At 39.9% G+C, this 26,285-nt stretch overlaps 2 protein-coding genes, 1 long non-coding RNA gene and 2 pseudogenes across 6 annotated transcripts; 3 read left to right on the forward strand and 2 right to left on the reverse strand.

Moving 5' to 3' along the window:
* Window positions 1–1,341: 1,341 nt before the first annotated feature.
* LOC149042153 (uncharacterized) lies at window positions 1,342–7,755 on the forward strand. 2 transcript variants are annotated; one of them, XR_016188424.1, is made up of 3 exons: window positions 1,342–1,821; window positions 7,247–7,343; window positions 7,519–7,755. It is a non-coding gene; the product is annotated as an uncharacterized LOC149042153 (long non-coding RNA). The 2 variants fall into 2 exon arrangements; XR_016188425.1 differs by lacking the exons at window positions 7,247–7,343; window positions 7,519–7,755 and adding an exon at window positions 1,990–2,247 and having other exon boundaries at window positions 1,355–1,821.
* Window positions 4,703–6,353, forward strand: LOC113678787 (uncharacterized). Of its 2 annotated transcripts, none has more exons than XR_016188423.1 (4): window positions 4,703–4,836; window positions 5,011–5,265; window positions 5,584–5,637; window positions 6,126–6,353. XR_016188423.1 is itself a non-coding variant. In XM_089212204.1 (4 exons), exons 1-3 carry the CDS (start codon window positions 4,820–4,822, stop codon window positions 5,625–5,627), a joined length of 387 nt encoding a protein of 128 aa, XP_089068330.1. In that variant the 5' UTR covers window positions 4,725–4,819; the 3' UTR covers window positions 5,628–5,637; window positions 6,126–6,353. The 2 variants fall into 2 exon arrangements, 1 of the variants encoding a protein (XP_089068330.1); XM_089212204.1 differs by having other exon boundaries at window positions 4,725–4,836; window positions 4,940–5,265.
* Window positions 7,756–9,835: 2,080 nt separating the features above from the next.
* On the forward strand, window positions 9,836–14,587 carry LOC149042154 (uncharacterized). Its single transcript, XM_089212148.1, has 4 exons — window positions 9,836–9,896; window positions 10,172–10,304; window positions 10,463–10,546; window positions 14,357–14,587. Exons 1-4 carry the CDS (start codon window positions 9,836–9,838, stop codon window positions 14,508–14,510), a joined length of 432 nt encoding a protein of 143 aa, XP_089068274.1. The 3' UTR covers window positions 14,511–14,587.
* Window positions 14,588–14,682: 95 nt separating this feature from the next.
* LOC149042155 (uncharacterized) lies at window positions 14,683–15,920 on the reverse strand (annotated as a pseudogene). Its single transcript, XR_016188422.1, has one exon. The product of XR_016188422.1 is annotated as an uncharacterized LOC149042155 (transcript).
* Window positions 15,921–17,792: 1,872 nt separating this feature from the next.
* On the reverse strand, window positions 17,793–19,814 carry LOC149042156 (uncharacterized; annotated as a pseudogene).
* Window positions 19,815–26,285: the final 6,471 nt, after the last annotated feature.

The raw sequence follows: 26,285 nt of genomic DNA on the forward strand, positions 1-26,285 counted from the left end.
TCAGTATTGCTGACGATGCCGATATATCGCCCTCTGTCAAATTAGCTTGTCGCTTGGTCTGGTGGGCTTCGACAGAAGACTCCTGCATAATTGAGTCTACTATGTTATGAACTGCCTGAGAGGGGTTTTACCAGAATAAGGTAATTGATAGCAACTATTAGCGTTAATCCGTGAGTGATTTGTGACGTAAAACCACAAATATATATGGCCACACCAACGTGCTCGATCTTGAAATTTGTTGCTGTCACATTTAAATCTGACTCTGCCGATGAACACAAACCTTGGCGTCGAATGACGTGCTCATCTTAGCTCGTCAGTAGGTCGTTGGTCAACCGAATGATACAACTCGGCGCTGGGGCTTTCCCAGAATATCTTTTATTGGCCGAAAGGGCAGCTCGTCCGATAACTGAAAACCAAAAAGTGTCTGATGATTACACACACGTGCTCAACTTAAATATATAACATCAATCTCGAGCGAATATTGCAGCTGAGGTCATCGTGCTCCCTTTAAACTTTATTTGGGGGGTCCTATTTTTCGTTTACTTACTGAAAGATTACAAAAGGGAAGAAAACGTTTCGTAAATTTTTGCTCCAAGTTGACCGAGAGTGGCTGAGCAAGTTTTTGCTCTGGCGTCCACGAGTGTTCTGTAATTCATTTGGGAGACCGTAGCTCAAGATTTTGGTCAATGAAAAAATCGGAAAAATTTTGCTCGGTGGTGGGGTGTGGTGGGCTTCGACAGTAGACTCTTGCATCATCGAGTCTATTACGTCATGAACTGCCTGAGAGGGGTTTTTCCAGGAATTAGGTAATTGATAGCTGTTTCCTTACTCGGAACTGGTTAGATCAAATGACCACCACAAACCGTATAATATTAAGCCAAGCTTTAATAATTATTCGATCTAAAAGAAATACATTTATAATTCGCAATTAGAACAAACGCAAATCAAGTCTTTATCTTGTAACTAAATTCAAAAACTTCAATATAAACTTACTTCTGTGGCGGGTCGTTACAACAGTCTCACTTTACGGGTTAGCAGATTCTCCAGGTAAGCGGATTTAGAGACAGAAAAACGATAACAAAATAACTTCTTTCTCACTTCGATTCTGCTGAAAAACTGACTTAAACATAATAATCTAACGCTTTTAAATCAATCTATTGAATTAATGTCAATCACGATTCTTGTCATCGAATAAATCTGTCAACACGAGGCAACGCCTATTTATTAAACGAAACAATAGCAACTATTAGCGTTAATCCGTGAATGATTTGTGACGTAAATATATATGGTCACACACCCACGAGCTTGATCAAGAAATTTGTTGCTGTCACATTTAAATCTGACTCTCCCGACTAAATCAAACCTTGGCGTCGAATGACGTGCTCATCTTGTTTCAAAGCTCTCCCTCAAATCAGACAGTTGGCACACTTGAATCAGCCTTGCGAGTGGAGCGCAGACTTTTTCGTTTGCGGAGAAACAATTATAGACCAAAGAAGTTTGCTTGTTGGCCATATCTCTATTTGGATACTTTTGAAGACATCGACGAACCTTACCCAGTCATGATTGCTGAGACCATCAGTTCGGCTTCTTTCGTTTTATTGGTGGTTGTTTCCTGCTGTGTGCTCAAGATCTACACCATGGTAAAAAACATCCGACCATCACGGAATGAAAGAGTACGTGTGGTGTACGCCAGAGATAATCAGAGAGCCTCACCAGAGAGGGAACCTACAGTTTACAGTACATGTAGTAGTACAACATACAGCGGATCACAAGCGAGACGACGACAGCCGCAAATGCATGATGAACGTTTTGGTTGACAAAGTAAGCAAAAAGTGTCCCGTGTATTTCAGTACAATTCGAAAATTATTTTTTTTGTCCTTACCGCCTTCAACCATTCAAACTGGATATTACCATTTTTTGTCTTTCTTGACTTGATGTGATATTGTGTTCACCATTTTCACGGAAATTTTCGTCTCTAATTCATCTCAGGCAACTGAAGAGTACTGGACTAGAAACGAATTCCCGAGTCAAGCTTTTTTCATAAATTGTTGGCTATTTAACAATTATTCGCCGAAGTGGAGGTGGAAAGTGGTGAACATTTACCGAGCCGTGAAGCAGCGTGGAAAATAGATGATTTTAACTTGTTATTCTTATAACGAGTACACGATATTTTCGGGCGCAAATCGCGCGTGAAATGCTCGAGAGTGAACAGCAAAGGTATTCGAAGTTTGATGAGCCAATCAGAGCGCGCCTCCAACGCTATCCACAACTAACTGAACATTCATTTCTTTTTACTGGCTTTTTGCATATTAATCGAGTTCCTCCGATAAGCTGACTGGTTTGACAGGGAAAGCGAATGCCATTGTATGGATGGACAATAGGAACTTTTTTTTAAATGCAACAGGGCTTTGTTCTTTTTCAATTCAAGTTTACATTGTCGTCAGATACTCCGCTTTTTGGCCTCGCCCAAAAAATGTCGGTCATCATTCTCATGTACTTCTTTACTATAATGAACTTTGTTCTTATACTGCTAGGTTTAAAACCTGTCAGGAGAACTCGATTTTTTTCTGTCTATGCCTCTGTTTTACTGACCACCGAATCGTCTCATTTCAACGGCTTGAGTCCTATTATTTTGCTTGGCACCCCGTTCTCATCATGATGATAATGCTAACCTTTTATATTGGTCGGAGACGACGAGTTGATCCTCAAAGTTTTGTTGTATGACACGCATGACTATGTAGATAATTCTGTTACAGAAACCATACTAGTGCCGGTGTCCCAGCGGATTTGGACCCCCCTAGATTTGGACCCCCCGGTCCAAATCCGCTAGCAGATACGGACCCCCCGGTCCAAATCCGCTAGCGGATATGGACCCCCCCGGTCCAAATACGCTAGCAGATTTGGACCCCCTCCGCGGATTTGGACCCCCAACAAAACTGAGTGAAAACATCGTCCTCAACGTTCTAGTAAAAATGGATGATACTTTACGTTCCAGTGCGTACTAAAGTATGTTTTTCATTCAAAACATGCGTATCGTTAATGCATACGAACTGGCGTCCCGTCGGATGTTTCTTTTGACTAAGGGAAAATGCACAAGAGTTAATTTGATGTCTGGAGAGAGGTTGTTTTTGAACCTTTTCCGCGATAGTCGAACACCACTAGATTCAATAGGAGACAAACTTGTGACACTAATTTATTTTGTCATTATTCAATGCCCGAGTGTTGGGACGACATGGTTCTGTGCGAGTTGTGCGAGGAATGGTTTCACATGATTTAAGACTACCCCGGAGGGCGAGTGACTCTGCATTGTCTGCAGATCGCCAGACTCTGACGTCTTCGTAATTGTTAAGGTGCTATTTTGGAAAGTTACGAAACAGCCAGCTACGTCACACCTTATGCATATTGAAAATAGACCTTACCTTCCAAGATAAGTTTGTCATTTGTAATCTAATTCAATCTTCTTCATTCTTTGCCATCCGTGTTTCTTCTTGATTTATCAACGCCCCTCTTTCTTTTTTCTATCATACCAAATAATACATCGTAGTGTTCATTACAACGAATGCCGTTAATTTTGGTGCAAAATCTGACGAGAATTGTGATCGTGTGACGAGAATATTGTTCCTATGCAACCTTTCGGCAAGTAAGACACAGCACAACACGCTCTGGACTTTCTGGAAACGCTGAAACCTCAATAAAATCGAAAGAAAAAATCTCGCAACATCCCGAATCCCTTCGAGAGATTAATTATTTGAAAATTCAAATAATAAACTCGAGCACTTCGCAGAGATAAAAGGGTTGGTTACCTGAAATACATTTACCTGACATTTGTGAACAGGCGGTGTGCGTACTCCGATGGCGTTCAATATGGCGATGAAAGCGGCAGAAATCGGCAGATTTTTACCGAACATTCCGTAAAAGTTGAGCAGTTCCTTTCTCCTCTCACTATTGGTAAATGTAATTTTATTTATTCTGAATGTGTAAAAGTATTTTTTGTACGTATTTGTTGCGTATTCTATGGTTCTCAAGGACAAACGCAATCAGTTTTTAGTGTGTCGTGCGAGACCAGTTCTCGACAACGTCAAATTTGATGTACGTCGTAGTTTGAAGCCTTTCAAAGATTTGGATGGCCGCTTTGATCCTTCTTCAACGGCTCTGACCAAACACTCTCCAACGGCATTTTTTAAGTGCTAGTGTTTGAGCTTTCTGAATCTGCTATTTGTTTGAAGTTTCCACAGCGAAGCCAAAATTGCGAACTTGTGATTGGCGCATTAGGGGATTGTTTCCCCTATTTTTAGGATATTTGCAATGTAAGCTAATTCATCGGGGCAAATCGAATGACATATAACCGCAGCTCCCAGAACAATCTAAACTTAGGTAATCTAAACTGTAAACAAGCCTTATTAGGAAAACCACAACTGAACAGGCGAGACGAACGTGCTTCGAAGCATGAAGATCATAAAAAAAAAAAATTTAAATTCAAAATAAAAAAACCCCGAGAATAGTTACTTAGTCTTGAATATACATAATAGATAGATATATGTAGGAAATTGTAAGTCCAGCCGTTTTGTTTCTGGACGTGTTTCTTTCTTAATAAAGATCTTTATTATTATTATATGACATATGGTAATGACTTCCTGTACACAAAGACGGCCGATAAAACTTATGAAATCCCGGGGTGACGTCACATGCAAACCAAGAATTCATAAGTTCAGGTCGACTAGAATAAACCTCATTTCGCAGAGGAGCAATTACTGACCAAACCTGCTTCCTGTACACAAAGACGGCCGATAAAAATTGTGAAATTCCGGAGTGACATCAAATGCAAACCAACAATTCGTAAGTTCAGCTCGACTACAATAAATCCTTATTTCGCAGAAGAGCAATTACTGACCAACCCTTCTTGCATATTGCCCTATTTCTATTTGGACGCCTGTAATAGCATCGAAGCCGGAGCTTATTCCCCAGTCATGATCACCGAAATGCTCAGTTCTGCTTGCCTCGTCCTATTAGTTGTTGTTATCTGCTGTATGATCAAACTCTACAACATGGTAAAAATCATCCGACCATCAGGGAATGAAAGAGCTCGTGTGGAGTACGCCAGAGAGAATCAGAGAGCCTTACCAGTAGAGAGGGAACCCACAGTTTCTTTTCCTCGAGCTGAGGAAAGCGCAAGACAACGTTTTACATGTAACAATACAACCTACGGCGGATTACAAGCGATACGACGACAGCCACAAATGCATGACGAACGTTTTAGGAGGCAACGTAAGAAAGATTTACTTTGTCTTATACAAAACTTGAAAGTTAAGTTTTTCTTTTTTCTTCGCTTCCTTGAACTATTTTGTGTTTTGTTGTCTTTCTTGGCTTTTCACGAAAGCCGGAAGTTTCCTTCGGGCGGAGGTTGGGAGCCAAAATAGCAAAACGTGCCAGCAATCCAGCGAAAATTTAAAAAAATATGTACTTTTCTATTTACCGTACACGTTCAATAAGAATACTGCTCAGAGGGTACTTGAAATCAAGATGTTGTTAAGCATATTCTTTTATTGCTGTTTCCTTAACGTTCGTAAATTTCACCATATTCAGAGCTACAGTGTACCACTGAAGACGCCGTGGACTTGCCTGAGTAGGCTTACTAAGGTAAAAAGGTCTTTAAGATATCATAGTCTTGAGATTACATGCTTTTTACATAGTGCCATTAATTCGGAAGATCCTCAAAATCAAAGTTCCTTTCTCTTATCACTTCGACCGATAAGATTGTGTCTTTACTACATCTCTATGCAGTCTTACACTACAACAAAACCACTCGAAGTATATACAAGTACATTTTCATTTTCTGTGCTCTGAATAGACACGACAAATCGTTCCTGGAACCCCTCGGTGTTCTTTCTGTACGGTAGGATTTACGCACAATTGTGTACCTCTTTCCATCCAAAGTAGATGCAATGTTTTTTGTTTTCGGCTGAGTCACTTCAAAGTTTTCATTTCGTTTCTTCGTCTGGTCAACCTTCCAAAAACACACGAGTATATCTGCAAATTTTGTTGGTCTGGTTAAAACAAAGGCCACTGTTAAGTCACATTTACTGCATGTCTTCTTTCGCTAACTGGAAATTCATTCTTTTTAACAGATTTCCACAAATTTTCCGCGTTCCTGTGGTGAACTGGCTTTCTCCAGGGAAAGTGAATGACATTGTGTCGATGGACAACAGTGATATATTTTTTTAATATGAAAAACGGCCTATACTTTATACTTAATACTCATGCATATACTTTACAATTGAAACTGTGTTTAAAACGGCCGATTTGAGAAAAAAAGTCTGTGTACAAATAAAACTAGATGGCCCTAAAAACAGTAACTAACTGCGTTGGTTTATTTGTGTTTTCCTCTCGAGATAATGTAATTTGTATTGCTTGCGGTCAGACGCGCGACTTCACCCACAGGATCGAATTGAATAAAACTATGACACCATACTTGTTCCTCCGGCACTTGATCTTGGCTCTATGCTTGAAAATAAAGAACAATTTGCAGATTAAGGCTTTTGTCGGCGAAGCAATTTAAGACCAAAGCAGCTTGCTTGTTGGCCACCTCTCTATTCAGGCGCCTTTGAAAACATTGACGAAGCTCGAACACCTTACCCAGTAATGATTGCCGAGACCTCAAATCGAACAGTTACTAGAATTGAATCATCCTTGTGAGTAGAGCGCAGTTCTTTTTATTTGCGGCGGAACAATTTAAGACTAAAGCAGCTTGCTTGTTGGCCACCTCTCTATTCAGACGCTTTTGAAAACATTGACGAACCTCGAACACCTTACTCAGTCATGATTGCTGAGACCATCAGTTCGGCTTGCTTCGTTTTATTGGTGGTTGTTTTCTGCTGTATGATCAAGATCTACACCATGGTAAAAAACATCCGACCCTCACGGAATGAAAGAGTACGTGTGGTGTGCGCCAGAGATAATGAAAGAGCCTTTCCAGTAGAGAGGGAACCTACAGTTTATTTTTCTCGAGCTGAGAGAAGTGCAGGACAACATGGTACCTGTAATAATACAACATACAGCGGATCACAAGCGAGACGGCGACAACCGCAAACAAAAAATGTCCGGGGGTTTCAGTACAACTCGAAATTTTTTTTTGTCCTTACAACCTGTAACCATTCAAGCTGTATATTATCATTTGTTGTCTTTCTTGACTTGATGTGATATTGTGTTCACCATTTTCACGGAAGTTTTCGTCTCGAATTCATCACAGGCAACTGAAGAGTACTGGACCAGAAACGAATTCCCGAGTCAAGCTCCGAAGTGGAGGTGGCAAGTGGTGAACATTTACCGAGCCGTGAAGCAGCGTGGTAAAGAGATGATTTTAACTCATTATTCTTATAACGATTACACAATATTTTCGGGCGCAAATCGCGCGTGAAATGCTTAAGAGTGAATAGCAAAGGTATTCGAAGTTTGAGGAGCCAATCAGAGCGTGCCTCCAACGCTATTCACTGCTAACTGAACATTCATTTCTTTTGATAGCTTTTTACATATTAATCGGGTTCCTACGATGAGCTGACTGGCTTGACAGGGAAAGCGAACGCCGTTGTATGGATGGACAATAGGAACTTTTTTTAAATGTAACAGGGCTTTGTTCTTTTTCAATTCAAGGTTACATTGTGGTCATATACTCTACTTTGAAAACTGTAAATTTTAACAGCCAGTCATATATTTGTAATAAAAAAGTGCGTGTCAAAATAAACAAAATGCCAAGAAAGTAATAACTTATTGCCGAGGTTTTATTTAGTTAGTGTTACTTGTTGTAATTTGTTTTGTTTTTTAACCCATTGAGCTCCACACCCTAGAGCTCAGACCACCCCAGTGAACACACAGACCACTGCCAAAATAATTTAAGATTTTAATGTCTTCATTTCACTCTGCTGAAGGGAAACTGCACAAAGTTGCATATTAAATAATATACTTTTCCCCTGTCAAATTTTATTTTCAACTTGAGCATCAGGCTCTCTCAAAAAAAATTCTAAAGCTTGAGAACTGATTCAACTTCGTGATGTACAGCGAGTCACCATTGGCAAGGTTGCCTTCAGCTTTGAAAGTATTTATCAGTATGATGACTCTCTTTTGCACTCTTATTCCATCAGAATCATGCAAAAAGTTTTCCCTAAAATACAACACCAAAAGACAGATCACGAATTTCTCCTCAACAAAAGGAATCCGAAACTTTCTAACGCGGGTCAATTGTGAATTTGCCCACCATAGCGACATCGCGACACGTCACAAGGCGCAGCTATAAAATTACTTTTTGCGAGTCATGAGCAAGAACAAACCAATTTTTACGCCTAAATGAAAAGTTTCACTTTGAACAATGCATACGTTCTTCGCTTAGGCAAACTTTTGCTCCAAGCGAGCTACAAGGGGGCAAACTTGCAGAGGAGATCGTTTTGGTCTTCTGCGGTCGGGTCAGCAAGATGTAAATATTTCCCTCGAGTCATGCAGCGGTGCTCTAGGATCATGTTTTTTTTTAAGCAATCAACTCCAACAAACTCGTCAGAATCGCAGTACATTGCCGGCTGAGGAAGTTCATGGATTCCAATGAGAATGTTTAGCCCGAGATACGCTGAAATTTCCGCTTGGGTAGATGTGAACGATCGATCCCCTTTTCGAACGAGCGTACGCAACGGTGTATCGGACGATTTCGTCAATGTAAGCATCATCGATAAATACATTAAAGAAATCTTTGGCAGTTGCATTTTCTCCGAGATCTTTGGTTGGGCCACGACGAATGGAGAATCCCTCAACATTAATTTGTCGCAATTAGCTAGACCATTGAAGAGCATTTGGTCGGCTTTCTTCTGCGGCAGATTCTTCATCACTACTTTCGTCGCTTTCTTTTTCCTCCTCACTAGCGTATAGCTCAACATCGGAATCGCTTCCCCTTTTTTTGCGACCGTAGGTCGAAAAAGTCTTCCATCTCGTCATCCACATTGCGAAGCAAGTTTTGTTCATGCTGTGCTTGACGAGCTTGTCGCTTTTTTCAATTTCTTCGATGATAAAACCAGCGAAGACTTCTTGCTCTTCATCGGATGAAATTAACTTTCATCAATTCTTCCAGAACCCATGTCTAAGATCACGACATATTTTTTGAAAAAAATTTGTGAAAAATCGCACGGTTAACGTGGAATAGTGAGTTTAGTCTCAAACGAAAGCTTATTTTTTGTATGTCACGTTTCACTGCTTTTCAATACCCAGGGGAGTTTTGTTTCTAAGCTACAGCCAATCAAAACAAGCCATTTCTGACAGGGCGCATGAGAGCGGATTGGAATTTCAGAGGGGTTTTATTTCTGGGCGCATGAGGGCGCATCGGATGTCAATGGGTGGAGGTCGTGGCCACAATATCAAACTTAAGCTTCTTAAAATTTAGGTAATTTTCAGAAATCTCAAGAGTTACTATTATCTGTACCATCCTGTGTCACTGTATTTTTATTTTTTATCTAAACCTTTCAGTAAGGAAAAATGTTTAAGTAAATAAGTCAGTCATTGAACATTATTTTTATTGTTCACCATCCGCGTTAGCCGTTTGCCATCCGCTGTCTGCATCAGCAAGTTACAGAGTCTCCTTTCCAGAACGGGTGAGCTCTGACGAAGGGCTAACGCTTGAAACGTCAGCTTTTAAACTCTTTACGGTGGACAATTTACGTCATCAACTTAGTTGAGAATACTAAATTACCCTGTTATACCCTCCCACCAAAACAGCACCACTGTTTCTTCAGAAACTTACCCCCTTTGAGCATTATGTCACCCTCTGCAAACGTATTTTGGTATTGTTGGCCTCGCCCAAAAAATGTCGTCCATCATTCTCATGTACTTCTCTACTATAATGAACTTTGTTCTTATATTGCTAGGTTGAAAACCTGTCAGGAGAACTCGATTTTTTCTGTCTATGCCCGTTTTACTGACCACCGAATCGTCTCATTTCAACGCCTTGAGTCCTATTATTTTGCTTGGCACCTCGTTCTCATCATGATGATAATGCTTGTTAGTTTCGAAACGTTCTATTTTTATATCCTTTTATTTTATCGTTTATGATAAACTCGATTGATTACGTAAAGTTGTAGTGTTAACATTTGATCACGTTTTCCAGTAGCCGTAGCTATTATATTACACTTGTACTTATCAGGTTACGGGTTTCTTGCGAAAGACACATGCTATCGTTGTACAACGAGTTTACATCTTCGCTATTTAAGAGCAAGCTATCTCGCTATTGTCGCTATCATTGGGTTGTATGCTATCAAGCTAGGAGCTAAACCGAAGTAAGTCTTTTTTACTTGTTATAATTGTCACATGATTTCGTTACTCTGTTTACATCGGTTTCTATTAGATAAAGGCTTAGTTGATTTCATTGTCGTTATGCAGAATCGATATACGGTACAATGTAAGTTACATAGGTTTATTTTTATTTTCCTTTTAGTTCGAACCACATCACATCAAATTGTATCACGCTATTGTTGTGCTTTAAAGCCATCGCTACGTATCTTTGCTACCGTCGATTATCGTAAGAATAAATTTGTAAGTTGGTTGGAAAACTTTGTTATACGTCTGTTGTTTGTGCGTTCGTTTTATGCTCCTGGTCACTCGCTATCCTGTGACTCCACTAAAGTCACAATGCTAACCTTTTATATTGGTCGGAGACGACGAGTTGATCCTCAAAGTTTTGTTGTATGACGCGCATGACTATGTAGATAATTCTGTTACAGAAACCATACTAGTGCCAGGCAAAAATGTGCCTATGCAATTATAGTTCTCCATTACGATCATCCTCTTCTCTCACGGCGCCGCGTTTTTATCAAATATCTGTCAGAACACCGTAAATTAGAGCCGGGAAAGGTCAGAAAAAGGTTCGATTTACTATTACTGACTTACTTTGGCCTCGATACCTCGTGCATTTTAGGAATGTCGAATTTGTGTTAAGATATATAAATGTTTCATTTTACGTCTGTTTGATTCCGGTTTATTTCTCTTCATCATATACATGCTTAATCCATTGATTTACATCCACTTAATTATAACGATCTCACAACAGCTTGAGCGTCAGCGAAGTAAACTCACTCAGTGGTACACTTGTAATGATTGTTCGAAAGGGTATTGGTTGATAAGTGACTTAAATTTCGTGGCGCTCGCCTGTGTAACTAGTGAACCCAACATGCTATAAATGGTTTTATTAAAATAAAAGTCCTAATCAGCGATCAGTTTTGTTTACGTTCTGAGCATATCGATAGAATTATAGAAATTTCGAAAATCGAAAGAACTTGAATGTAAAGTTACCTGTCGCTTAGTACAAGCCTCTATGACGCAAAGAAGTCCATCTCTAGTGCAGGACACCTATGTTAGCGAACTTGACTTGGGCTGCTTGATTAATGGAATGCAATATCACAATCAATGGAATTTAAAATTTAGCTTAAAATCTCACACAAAGAGGCGAAGGCGAATCCATACGAAAGTTTCAGCCGAACTAGGTGTTCTCCTTGAATTGTAACCTCTAAGACTGATGATCTTTGGCACCAAATGATACCAGGAGAAAGTGAAAAACTGGCACAAACAAAGTTTGTTCGGTTGTGACTCAAGCAGATTTCATAGTAGCCCGCCGCTAAAATTAAAATAAACACGTGTACCCTTGAATGACCTTTGCATTCAGCAAAGTATAAGTGAACTACTATTACGCTGAAACGCTCCTTGTAGCAGTAAAAACACCCACGCAACATGAACAATTATGACGATTATCTTCCTTCATTGTTTATTAAATTCCTTAAATTCCTGCTCTTCGTGAACGATGCAGGTGAGGTCATCGTGCTTCCTTTAAAATTTATTTTGGGGGTCCTATTTTTCATCTATGAACTGAAAGATTACAAAAAATATCAAAGAAAATGTCTCGTAAATTTTTGCTTCAAGTTGACTGAAAATGGCTGACCGAGTTTTTACTCTGGCGTCCTCGGGTGTTCTGTAATTCATTTTGGAGACCGAAGTTCACGATTTTAACTAATGGTAAAAAACAAAATGACTCTGCTCGGTCGAAGAAGTAAGATGCCGAAGTTTCCATAGCGAAGCAAAAATTGCGAACTTGTGATTGGCACATTACGCATGACGTAGTCAGTTGATTTCTCTATCTTGAGAATATCTGCAATCAGGCGGTGTGCGCACTCTGATTGCGTTGCATCATGGTCGTAAAACGAAAAATAAGTCATTTGCATCCTGTCGTGGTCGAGTGAACATCTCTGGTAGCAGTAAGATAGCGTGAATAAACGTGGAATTTAATGGAAATTCACTGTCTGTTGCCGCTCCTTGGAAAGTTAAAAAGTGTTTGCGGGCCTGTGCGACTCCTGTTATTCCTCCTTGACATATTTGTTGTTAGGAGGCAATCGAAGAGATTCAGAAAGAATCGAAACTGCAGTCTTGCCCGAGAATCTATTTATTTGACAGCAGTTACATGTTAATGTGCAGGGCGCTAAGGCAAACGTGTTGCGTTGAATTGTTTATTTTGCCCATGTCTGTCACGTAGGGCTCTAGTATTTCAGGAAACGCTAAACCTTAATAACATCGATAGAAAAAATCTCGCGACATCACGAATCCGTTCAAGAAAATATTTGTTTTAAAATTAAAAATAAAAACCCTGAGATAAAAGGGTTGAAATACATTTACCACACCTCCCCAGAACCCCTCACGATAACGCTTGACATAGCACTAGTTAATCCAAAATACTAACACACGTGGGTGATTTGACATATGATAATGAGCCTCCCGTACACAAAGATGGCGGATAAAAATTTAAAAATTGTGAAATCCGGACGTGACGTCGCATGCAAACCAAGAATTCCTAAGTTCAGCTAGACTAGAATAAATCGTTATTTCACAGAGGAGTAATTGCTGACGAACCTGCTTCCTGTACACAACATGGCCGGTAAAAATTGTAAAATCCGGACGTGACGTCGCGTGCAAACCAAGAATTCATAAGTTCAGCTAGACTACAGTAAATCCTTATTTCGCAGAAGAGCAATTACTGACCAAACCTGCTTGCATGTTGCCCTATTTCTATTTGGACGCCTGTAATAGTATCGAAGCTGAAGCTTATTCCCCAGTCATGATCACCGAAATGCTCTGTTTTGCTTGCGTCGTCCTATTGGTTGTTGTTATCTGCTGTATGATCATACTCTACAACATGGTAAAAATCATCCGATCATCAGGGAATGAAAGAGCTCGTGTGGAGTACGCCAGAGAAAATCAGAGAGCCTTACCAGTAGAGGGGGAACCCACACTTCCTTTTCCTCGAGTAGATGAAAGCGCAAGACAACATTGTACATGTAACAATACAACCTACGGCGGATTACAAGCGATACGACGACAGCCACAAATGCATGACGAACGTTTTAGGAGGCAACGTAAGAAAAATTTACTTTGTCTTATACAAAACTTGAAAGTTAAGTTTTTCTTTTTTTCTTCGCTTCCTCGAACTATTTTGTGTTTTGTTTTCTTTCTTGGCTTTTCACGAAAGCCGAGAGTTTCCTTCCGGCGGAGGTTGGGAGCCAAAATAACAACTCGTGCCAGCAATCCAGCGAAAATTCACAAAAAGACATACATATACTTTCTATGTACCGTACATGTTCAATAAGAATACGACTTAGAGGGTACTTGAAATCAAGATGTTGTTAAGAAAATTCTTTTATTGCTGTTTCCTTAACGGTCATAAATTTCACCATATCCAGAGCTACAGTTTACTACTGAAGACGCCGTGGACTTGCCTGAGTAGGCTTACTAAGATAAAAAGGTCTTTAAGATATCATAGCCTTGAGATTACATGCTTTGTTACATTGTGCCATTAATTCGGAAGATCCTCAAAATCAAAGTTCCTTTCTGTTATCACTTCGGCCGATAGGATTCTAGATGACTCGGAAAATATTACCAGCCAGGCGGTAGTATTGTGTCTTTACTACATCTCTATGCAGTCTTACACCACACCAAAACCACTCGAAGTATATACAGGTACATTTTCATTTTGTGTGCTCTGAATAGACACTACAAATAGTTCCTGGAACCCCTCGGTGTTCTTTCTGAACGGTAGGATTTACGCACAATTGTGTACCTCTTTCCATCTAAAGTAGGTGTGATGTTTTTCGTTTTTGGCTGAGTCACTTCAAAGTTTTCATTTCGCTTCTTCGTACGGTCAACTTTCCAAAAACGCACGAGTGTATCGCTGCATCAAAACACGATGAGATATCTGTAAATTTTTTTGGTCCAGTTAAAACAAAATGCTGTTAAGTTACATTTACTGCATGTCTTCTTTCGCTAACGGGATATTCATTATTTTCAACAGATTTCTACAAATTTTCCGCGTTCCTGTGGTGAACTGGGTTTCTCAAGGGAAAGAGAATAACATTGTGTCCATGGACAACAGTGATATATTTTTTAAATGTGAAAAAAAGGCTTATACTTTATACTTAATGCTCATGCATATACTTTACGCTTGAAACTGTGTTTAAAACGGCCGATTTGAGAAAAATTTTTTGTACAAATAAAACTAGATGGCCCAAAAAACAATAACAAACTGCTTTGGTTTATTTGTGTTTTCCGCTCGAGATAATGTAATTTGCGGTCGGACGCGCGACCTCACCCACAGGATCGAATTTAATGAAACTACGACACCATACTTGTTCCTCGGGCACTTGATCTTGGCTTTATGCGTGAAAATGAAGAACAATTTGCAGATTAAGGCGGGGGGGGGGGGGGAGGGGGAAGTGTAGATCGAAGTACTAACTCATGAGACACAGAAGTGGTTAAACTTTCCACGCGGCTATCTGGAAAGGAAACCCCGATCCAAGTTCCAGATTTTGCCTTCTCGCACACAACTGGTGGAAGAGCGCCTGCTTTGTCTTTCGTCGTCTCGCTTCGAGCGGTTCTCTTCTTCACTGTTCTGTAATGTTCTGCCCATTCTTTCACGATTTCCGCCTCTTTTGGAATAGTCTCTGCTGTCAAAGAGATCATAAATTTAGCGGCACTGAATGACATACTAGTTCGAGGAACAGGGTAGTAAGACGCAGGTTATGTAAAATAGGTGGCTTTCCACTTTGTAATCCGTTTAAGGGACTTCTTTGAGATAGTTCCGAAGTCCATAGCATACTGAAGTACACTAAATGTCTCATGTTTGAAATGTGACACATCTACACATCTGTGACAGTTTTCTACTACAGTAGTAAGGATAGTGGACCAATCGATATGCTTGACAAATTTTGGGTTTATGATGTTAATGTTTTCTATGAGACGGTTAATTCCTCTCAAAAGAAGCTGAACAGACTGTTGCGTTTTCTGTGACACTGTGCCCTAAGGACCATCTGTGGTTGCCGTTTCTTTCAGATTGTTGTCTTCTTTGACTTTGGAAACTGTTGATTTGAGATAAGTGTTTATTTTATTCACATTTTCCACCTTTTGCCGTGTTGTGATGTCCTGGGCAACAGTCCCACTGCAGGTTATTTCGAAGCTATCATACAATAGACCGAGGTGCGTCAGGAATGGTGTTGTACCCGACAACTCAGTGATGAGCTACGCGTTCCCTGCTGCCGCATCCTTCACGAATATTGTTTCACCCACAGTGCAAATTCCGTGTGGTTGAACAAAAGTACACCTTTTTTGCAGTCCCACCTTCATCTCCTCATTGACCACTTCCCACTTGAATCCTTACAACCTTGTCGACTGGGTTATATAATTTGACCTAATAAGCACCAGGACCTGTAGAGGGCAAACAGTTTCTAAAGGGTACAACTCGTTTGATTTCTAAGCAGGAATTGGTCTTGTTCTTTAATTCAATATCAACTGGTCCGCCTTCTAAAAAAAAGGGAATTAAACCACTTACAGTAATTGGACATTTGCAGAAACAAAATAAATTAACCGGCCACAAACAGCCAGCGATTCTATTGCAGCTATATCTGTTGGGTAGTGAACCAATTTAAAGGACTTTCCGCGGGTAGGAACTCCATCCTTTTCCGAAGTAACTTGAATAATTGCTCTTTGCTCGTCATCAGCACATACTAATACTTCGTCACTAGCAACACAAAAGGCGGCGGGGTTGGGTAAAGGGTGCTCAATATGAACACGATCAGGATGAGTTATCATTCATGCGTTCTGCTGTAGGTGTTGAGCAAGGTACTGAAACCATAGGCGGCCCAAGCTCACGTCGCGAGAAAAAGCCAACGAGGAATTCATGAACGCGTCACGCGTTGTGTGACTCGGTGTTAAGTTACGGGAGGAACCGTTGAAAATTTGAACACGTTATAAAGAATAGTATGGGGAACGAAATATGGTCGATTTACAACGATAAATATTTCGAAATATGAATATTTTACACGTAAAATCAATAAAAACTTACTCGTGCCCTGTGTATCCGTCGTAGTTTCTGGCGATTTCTGCCGTTTTAAGCTTGCTTTACCATCACTGTTATCCATGTCAAAAGACGAAGTCAAGGCTGCACACTCCGATTTCGACCTTGGTCCACGCGGAGGTGATTTGCGCCCCGAAAATCCTCCCGATCGGCATTTTTCTCAGTCACACTTTACGATCTAAGATCGCTGCACCCTGGGACATGTCTCAATACCAAAACTTCACGCCCATTTCGCTGGAAACGAGTGTTTTCTACCTGAATTTCCAAGTTTGCTTCTTTCTGGTTATGCTTTGAACACGAAGACTGGACACGGCCGCGAAAGAGACTTGGGTACGAGGTCAATTTTCTCTCTACCGCGAGTGGTACGGTCGATTAATGTACAATACTTACCCCATCTCCACAGAGGCAACTCGCCTTAACCTATTGTCCTAATCAACCAATCAGACAGCGAGTCGAAAGTAAAACAGATAAACAACGTACAAAATTTGAATATTCTGTGGGGTTTTCTGTGAGCATCTAAGCTTCGATTATTTTCGCGAAAATGCTTCGTCTTTTGACATGGATAACAGTGATGGTAAAGCAAGCTTAAAACAGCAGAAATCGCTAGAAACTTCGACGGATACACAGGGCATGAGTAAGTTTTTATTGATTTTACGTGTAAAATATTCAGATTTCGAAATATTTATCGTTATAAATCGACCATATTTCGTTCCCCATACTATGCCTTATAACGTGTTCAAATTTTCAACGGTTCCTCCCGTAACTTAACACCGAGTCACACAACGCGTGACGCGTTCATGAATTCATCGTTGGCTTTTTCTCGAGACGTGAGCTTGGGCCGCCTATGCTGAAACTGCTGTAGGTGTTGAGCAAGGTATTAACTGAAACAGGTTAGGTCGGTCGGCTTTTTTATATCGGTCAGCAAGAATGAGTTCGTTCGAAGAGTCATTACTTTTAGGATGACTGAGAATACAGCTCTCAGACTCAAAATAAGGGTTACTTTAAAAGCAAGAGAAAATAGAGGCAAAATCCATTGAAGCTGTTGAAAACTTAGCTTGAAATGACTGAAACGATTTAATTTCCTCTTTGATAAAATTAAGTATAACCCACCATTTCCGCCATGACCGGCAGAAATTGAATTTCAGAGAAAGTTTGACATATGTATGTATATTTCATGACAGATGAAAAGCCTTGAATTTTATCGTTTTAATCTATGCATGGTTTTGTGAACTACGCTAAGTAGGAGAAAACTTTGCTTTTCAAAACTCGGAAGAGAAATGGTGCTTGAAAATTAATATTTAGAGAGAATGGTACCAATTAGAAAGAATGGCATTCCTGACGTCGTAAAACAAATGAATACTTGATTGTCTATCTAGTTTTATCGTGACTCAGTGTGGTTTTTAAGGGGAAGTTGATAGCGCAAAGTTGCCACAGTTCCCTCAAGGGAAAGTTTGTAGGCTCTCAGCTTGTTTCCCAGCTCGGAGTTAGATCGAAGGAAGTTAAGACAATCGCACTGATCCGTTCATGGCAATAAACCAAATAGTCTTGTTACCACGTTCTATAACAAAACCAACCCCGCAAGAAAATCATACGTCTATAGCGTCTTAGTATCCCTTCTTCACTTCAAATACATCTGCTGGTTAATGAAGACGGATTCGTAGTAATCTTGTAGATTACAGAGTAAAGTCATAATCACATACAAGAATGCTACCCAGTGGGCCTGAACAAATAGCGACAAGGTGGTTCCACTTCCAATATCTGTACTTTTCTAGAACTATGGAATGAACCACGAAGGTAATGCTATCTAACACTTGGATTACCTCTGGTCTGGTTAAACGCACGATGGGTCCAATAGCATTCTGTCCTTGTTTCTAACGCATTCTAACGACAGCAATTTATGTAACTGCCCTTGGATACCAGTGTGCAATGAATCTTACAGTGTCCGCAGCAAAACGAGATTTCTCTTCTGTACGTTTAAGTCTAAAGTTTGTTCCTCTGTAAACTAAAATCCAGCTCATATGGTACTAGAAATAAGGTTGTCACTGTCATTATCTTCCTCGTCATCCTCACTGCCAGTATCTTCATTGCTTCTTAGATATTTTACTCAGCTTCCTATTTCCAGTTCCGAATGCGTCCTTTCACTGACTGCGGAGTCACCATCAGAAGAGTCTACGTGGTCGGATACCGTTAGGGAACCAGTGTTTATTGTCCTGTGAATAACTTCTTCTTCACTACCCCAAAAATAACCACACTTGTCATGGACAATGGCAGAAAGTTTTCCAGTCGCTCCACGACTATTGAGGCCCTCTCACAGACATGCTTTGACGTTTTTTAAAAAAGACGTTCGTTTAAAAGTATATTCGATTGAGAAGACAGATAGAATTGGAACTCCGACGACATAGCCAGATACTCAAACGTTTCTAATTTTAATAGTTCAAAACAAATATTTATTTATATTACACCAGGAAATAATGTTTTCCTCTTTGACATCTATCTGATTAGCAATCATTATATAGAGTAACAAGTCCCTCTCGATCTGGCTAATCAGGATGAAAGTGTCGTCATTACAACACGGAAAACCAATAGGATTCAGTTACATGAGTCGTAGACCATTAAACAGGTACTGTTAAAGGAAAAACGTGCGATTGGAAAAAAAGTCGCTTTGAAACAAACATTTACTTGTCTGGGACTATTGCGTCTCCCTTATTGCTGGTTCGCTTACGCTTGATCCGGCTTTCGTTAAGTATTTATCCAGTGTTCGAGAAGTTGAAAATTCTAGTGCTTTGGTCTTTTTTTTCCTGCTCGCATCTATTGAAATGGCTTAGAGAAATGCGACATTTATCTGACTACGATGTATAAACATTATAATGACTTTTGTAGCCCTTCATACTGAAACTAATGAAAACGATGGTATTATACTGTAACAAATCAAAGCCACTTGTTACTCAAAGGAAGACCGTCTTGAACCAGACATGTAGTGGGAAGTTGCACGGTGTAGGAGACCGTAAAATAGTTTTTAAGGCACATACAAAACCCAACGTACAGGACGGATAGTAACTCCGACCCATATCTAGGCTCAGAAACAAATTACCAAAAATAATCTTCTGGTAGGGTCCTATTATATTGGCTTGAAATAGTGCCGTCCTTGCAGTATATCCTCCCAACTGTTCCATTTATTGGAGGCGAGCTACCCAAGTAAGTTTAAGCTACTAGGTGTTGTCCTTACCTTAGGCAATAACCTTGTTAACCTTTCAGACCGTATTTACAATAATGTTTACTTACTCGACTTAAAATAGGCTATTTTCCCTGTAGCGGCGCGATCCTGCGGTACGCGGCATGTTTTGCTGCAAAGACCACATTTAAAGTCGATCTCGTTTTCTGCAGACGATGCTCCGAGCATCTCGAGTGCTGTGTGCGACAAAATATGAAATGGATGAATAGGTAAATATTTAGCCACGTATTTCGCATGGAAACAAATAAACAAAGTATAATTTGCAGTTTAGCAAACGAGCAAACGCCATGGTAACTAAAACAAATGAAGAGCGTTTTCCGTGATGATGAATCCTGTTGTAATGAAAATATTTTTGTAAAAGGATAAACTCAGACAACATTTTTGAAGTACTCTTTCGTGTATGACGCACTGAATAATTTAACAAAATGTTATAACATGTATTTTATCAATCACTAGATGCTGAGCGACTGCAGTTACTCTTTCTGTCTTTCATTTCGTAAGGTAGCACTTTGCACTGACTTAATTTTTTTTGTCAGGGTTCTATTCTCGCCGAGAGATGGTAAATTTTTAGCTCGGTAAAGAAATAGGGAAAGATATTTTTTCGTCTTGCCACGAGCAAAAAATTCTGAGTCCCCAAGAGGAATCGAACCTCAGACCTTCGGATTCCGCGCTCCGATGTTCTAGCCACTGAGCCACAGAGACTCCACTGTGAGCGAGGTCTATTTCATTTCCTGCAAAGAAGCGTTTTAGCAAAGTATTGACTCATGTTAAGACATTCGGTCTACATGTCTATGGGATCAAAGAGCCGAGTACTTGTAGAACCGACTTGCATGCTATCATGCAGCGTTCATCCGTGAGTGTTTTGTGACGTCAATTAGTGATTGGCCAATCGAATGATATAACTCGGCGCTGGGGTTTTCCCACGATAAAGGTGATCTCAACTAAAACAAGCGTTATCAGGGAAATACAAAAGTACATCTTTGTCCAATGCTTGACCCAAGTGCTCGACTTGACTATAGGAACTCGTCATCCTGAACATGTTACAGCACATTAAACCGGCCTCTGCATTTGAACACAAACCTGGCGTCGAATAACATGCTCATCTTATTTCAAACCTCTCCCTCAAACCGAACAGTTGCCACACTTGAATCAGCCTTGCGATTGGGGCGTTTTTTTTTTTTGTTCGCGGAGGAACAATTATAGATCAAAGAAGCTTGCTTGTTGGCCATATCTTCATTTAGACGCTTTTGAAAACATCATCGAAGCTCGAAAACCTTACCCAGTCATGACTGCTGAGACCATCAGTTCGGCTTGCTTCGCTTTATTAGTGGTTGTCTTCTGCTGTGTGATCAAGATCTACACCGTGGTAAAAAGTATCCCACTCTCACGGAATGAAAGAGTACGTGTGGTGTACGCCAGAGATAATCAGAGAGCCTTACCAGTAGCGAGGGAACCTACAGTTTATTTTCCTCAAGCTAAGTGATGAACATTTACCGAGCCGTGAAGCAGCGAGGAAAACAGATGATTTTAACTCATTATTCCTATAACGATTACACAATATTTTCGAGCGCAAGTTACGCGTGTTAAGGAGTGAACAGCAAAGGTATTCAAAATTTGAGGAGCCAAGCAGAGCGTGCCTCCAGCGCTATCCACTGCTAACTGAACATTCATTTCTTTTTAATAGCTTTCTACATATTAATCGAGTTCCTACGATGAGCTGACTACACCGAGGGAAAGCGAATGCCATTGTATGGATGGACAATAGGAACTTTTTTTTAAATGCAATAGCGTTTTGTTCTTTTTCAATTCTAGGTTACATTGTGGTCATAAACTCTGCTTTGAAAGCTGAAAATGTTAATAGCCAATCATCCTCTTTGTAATAAAAAAGTCTGTGTCAAAATAAATAAAATGCCGAGAAAGTAATAACTTATTGCCGAGGTTTTATTTAGTTAGTGCTACTTGTTTTAATTTTTTTTTGTTTCTTAAGGTCATGGCCAAAATATTAACCGTAAGCAACTTAAAATTTAGCTAATTTTCAGAAATCTCAAGAGTTGCTATTATTCCGATTTCCTTCGAGAGAAGATTTTTTTAAATTCAAATAGAAAAACTCCAGCAATTCGCAAAGATAAAAGGGTTGATTATCTGAAACACATTTACTAGGCCTTTCTGAATCTTTTATTTGATTAATGTTTCTATAGCGGAGCTAAAATTGCGAGCTTGTTGGCACATGAAGCATGACGGTTCAGTTGTTTTTTTCTATTTTTAGAATATCTGTGTCAGACGTCTGTTCTAGGGTCAATATGGAACAAAATGAAAAGCGCGTTATTCCGCTGAGCAGTAAAATGTTAGAATACGCAATTTTGCGGTTCGCTTCCCTAATCTATAATCTACGTCATTTGCGGTCGATGTTTGCGGAGGAGCTATTAAAGATCAAATTAGCTTGCTTGTTGGCCATATCTTCATTTAGACGTTTTTGAAAACATCAACGACGCTTAAGGCCTTCCCCAGTCATGATTGCTGAGACTATCAGTTTGGCTTGCTTCGTTTTATTGGTGGTTGTTTTCTGCTGTGTGATCAAGATCTACACCATGGTAAAAAACATCCGACCCTCACGGAATGAAAGATTATGTGTGGATTATGCCAGAGATAATCAGAGAGCCTTGCCAGTAGAGAGAGAACCTACATTTTATTTTCCGCAAGCAGAAGGAGGTGCAAGACAACATGGTATACGTAATAATGCAACCTACAGCGGATCACAAGCGATACGACGACAGCCGCAAATGAATGACGAGCGTTTTGGGTGACAAAGTAAGAAAAATGTCTCGTATTCTTCGGCACAACTCGAATTTTTTTTGTCTTCACAGCCTTCAACCATTCAAGCTCTATATTATCATTTGCTGTTTTTCTTGTCTGTATGTGATATTGTGTTCACCATTTTCATGGAGGTTTCCGTCTCGGATTCATCACAAGCAATTGAAGAGTACTGGACTAGAAACGTGTTCACGAGCCTAGTTCCTAGACGCTGAACTGACTACATCAAGGGAAATTGAATGCCAATGCATGGATGGACAATTGTTTATAGGAATGCATTAGCGCTTTGGTCTTTTTCTATTCTTCGTTACATTGTGTTATATTCTCTACTTTAAAAACTGTATTTTAACAGCCAATAATATATTTGTAATAAAAAGTAGTCTGTGTCCAAATAAAATGCCAAGAAAGTAGTAAACTGTTGCCGAAGTTTGCTGCTCAGCGGTAGTTATTGTAATTTAACTGCTTCGCTAGCAGTTTTTTTGTTTGTTCTTTACCATTTTTCGACTAAATAATTCAGACTTAAAGGTAAATGAACCTTGACGTCGTCGCTCCGTCACGACGTGTCCCCTATCAATTTACGCGCGTTTAACATAGATTTCATAGTTTTTTTATCTTCTTGTTTCCTTGGTACAGTAGCAAGAGGCAACGGTACGCACGCCACGAGGGTCTCAACAGAGGGGGGGGGGGGGGGGGAGTGTTACGTTGACTTTTGACGGTTAAATTTTGGGTCATTTGACGGTTCCCGTTCAATTTTTTGGAATGCCGTTTATAAAACGAAGTAAACGCACTGATTTGGCTGTAATTTTTCATTAGAAGTTACATTTTTTTTTCGTATTTAAAAATCAAGTTAATCGTATAATTTTTGCGTTAAAAATTAGGTTCTTGGTCTTCAGCTAGGTGTCTAATTAGTGTAATTGCATCATCTTTGCTACCGCTGGACGTATTAATAGCCTGCTCAACCAAGTGGTGTACTTATACGAGGAGTCGCATTTAAGTTACATTTTTTTTTCGTATTTAAAAATCAAGTTAATCGTATAATTTTTGCGTTAAAAATTAGGTTCTTGGTCTTCAGCTAGGTGTCTAATTAGTGTAATTGCATCATCTTTGCTACCGCTGGACGTATTAATAGCCTGCTCAACCAAGTGGTGTACTTATACGAGGAGTCGCATGAGGATCTATAAGTCCTTGCTTATCAGAGATCAAATCTCATCGATGCTTCTATTTATCTCCCGATCTTGTTATGGAATTCCTATGTTCCACAATCTCCTCTGATTCTGTTTCGTCATTGTCACTGTCTGAGTCACTTTCAAATTCATCCAACTGGAAAGGTTCAGTTTGGATTTATAGTGTTGATGTTTTCTATGAGACGGTTAATTCCTCTCAAAAGAAGCTGAACAGACTGTTGCGTCTTCTGACACTGCCCTAAGGACCATTTGTAGTAACTGTTTCAGATTGTTGTCTTCTTTGACTTTGGAAACTGCCGATTTTAAGACTGTTATTTAATTCAAATTTTCTACCTTTTGCCGTGGTGTGATGTCCTGGGCAACAGTCCCATTGGTGCATCAGGAATTGTGTTTTACCTGACAGCTCAGTGATGAGCGTATTGTTCCCAGTTGCCGCACCCTTTACGAATATTGTTTCCCCCCATAGTGCAAATTAACTCCATTCTTAGCAAAATGTTAGAATACGCAATTTTGCCCTAATACCCTAATCTGTTTGTGAAAACAGTCCCACCTCCACACACGCCATTTCCGGCCGATGGCGTGACTTGGAAAGGGACCGAAACTCATATATGTTTTTATATCCATTATGGGCACAGAAAATATAGATAAAAATATTTAACATTGCGAAATGAAACCCCTGATGTAAACTCGTCAGAATTGTTTGTTTGGTAAGTTAAAATTGAAATGGAAAATTTTATATTGATAATTGCGCAATATAAGTCAATAAATAATTACTTAATTATTAAACTTCCTGTAGAGTAGCATTTTAGCAAAGTGTTTACTCGTGTTCAGATATTCAACTGTTTGTCTGTACGTCTATGAGACTAAAGAGCAGTATCTGCAGAACTGCTGCACTCCTACCCCTCCCCTGAATCAACATTAACCCTAACCTTGTGTATGTTTGCATTAACTACACGTTTACTTATTTATCACAGTATCTACCTCATTATTGGGTCGATATACGAAATCATTGCCAAAATATCAAGCTAATGATGATCTGTGCATTATACTTTATTCATCTATTATTTTATCTTCTTCTGCTTTAACTTTCAAAAGGGGAAACTGAGTGGCTTAACTTTCATTTTTCACCATCCGCAGTCAGCCGTTTTACAATCTCTCCACAATGAGTGAGCATTCCTGGCGAGACATTTGCCTAATCAAGAATAATATGTTAATGAGTTCGAAACAAGGTCATGAATGAAACTGCCTAAGGGAGGTTTAGAAGCAAGCCGAACTGATGGTCTTGGTAATCGTTGGGGAGACTTTTAGCCTTCAAAACAATGACTTTTATTCCGGGAAAGTCCCAGCGCCTAGTTCTGGGGCATTCAATTAGCCAACATTGATTGAAATCACAAACCACCCACGGATTAACGTTAACAGTTCGCTAGCGATTACCGTGGGTGGTTTGTGTTGGCCAATCGACTGCCCCAGAACTAGGCACTGGGACTTTCCCGGAATAGAAGTCATTGTTCTCAACAGAAAAGAGAGGCAACGTGTTTATCGGGGCGAAACAACATAGGACAGGCGCCAAGAGTAAGTCAATGTCTGATGCTAAACTACACCCACCCACGCGAATTGAATATAATACTATGATCTTTAATGCCACATTTGGATCTACCTCTGCCTATGGACACGAACCTTGGCGTCGAATGACGTGCTCATCTTATTTCAAACCTCTCCCTCAAACTGATCAGTTGCCACACTCGAATCGGCCTTGCGAGTGGAACGCAGTGTTTTTCATTTGCGGAGGAGAAATTATAGATCAAAGAAGCTTGCTTGTTGGCCATATCTTCATTTAGACGCTTTTTAAAATAACGACAACGCTGAAGGCCTTCCCCAGTGATGATTGCTGAGACCATCAGTTCGGCCTGCTTCGTTTTATTGGTGGTTGTTTTCTACTGTATGATCAAGATCTACAACATGGTAAAAAGCATCCGACCCTCACGGAATGAAAGAGTAGGTGTGGTATACGCCATAGATAATAGGAGGTCCTTGCCGGCAGAGAGGGAGCCTAGAGTTTATTTTCCGCAAGCAGAGGGAGGCGCAAGACAACATGGTACTTGTAATAATGCAACCTACAGCGGATCACAAGCGATACGACGACAGCCGCAAATGAATGACGAGCGTTTTGGGTGACAAAGTAAGAAAAAAGTCCCGTATGTTTCAGCACAACTCGAATTTTTTTTTGTCTTCACAGCCTTCAATCATTCAAGCTCTATATTATCATTTGCTGTCTTTCTTGACTTTATGTGATACTGTGTTCATCATTTTCATGGAATTTTTCGTCTCGAATTCATCACAGGCAATTGAAGAGTACTGGACTAGAAACGAGTTCCCGAGTTGAGTTCCTAGACGCTGAACTGACTACATCAAGGGAAAGTAAATGCCAATGTATAGATGGACAATTGTTTATATGAATGCATTAGCGCTTTGTTCTTTTCCTATTCTAGGTTACATTGTGTTACATTCTCTTCTTTAAAACTATATTTTTAACAGCCAATAATATATTTGTAATAAAAAGTAGTCTGTGTCCAAATAAATAAATTCCAAGAAAGTAGTAAACTGTTGCCGAAGTTTTGCTGTTCAACGGTACTTGTTGTAATTT

This window comes from Pocillopora damicornis, chromosome 7, assembly GCF_964200805.1.
Source record: "Pocillopora damicornis chromosome 7, jaPocDami1.2, whole genome shotgun sequence".
Classification (NCBI taxonomy): Eukaryota; Metazoa; Cnidaria; class Anthozoa; order Scleractinia; family Pocilloporidae; genus Pocillopora; species Pocillopora damicornis.

Excerpts from the sequence above, each read along its gene's own strand:
- LOC149042154 (XM_089212148.1), top strand. The coding sequence starts at position 9,836 with ATGTCGTCCATCATTCTCATGTACTTCTCTACTATAATGAACTTTGTT. Across the intron at positions 9,897-10,171 it reads CTTTGTTCTTATATTGCTAG|GTTACGGGTTTCTTGCGAAA; the intron begins GTTGAAAACCTG and ends TGTACTTATCAG. Across the intron at positions 10,547-14,356 it reads CTTTGCTACCGTCGATTATC|ATTTCTACAAATTTTCCGCG; the intron begins GTAAGAATAAAT and ends TATTTTCAACAG.
- LOC113678787 (XM_089212204.1), top strand. Across the intron at positions 5,266-5,583 it reads CGAACGTTTTAGGAGGCAAC|AGCTACAGTGTACCACTGAA; the intron begins GTAAGAAAGATT and ends CACCATATTCAG.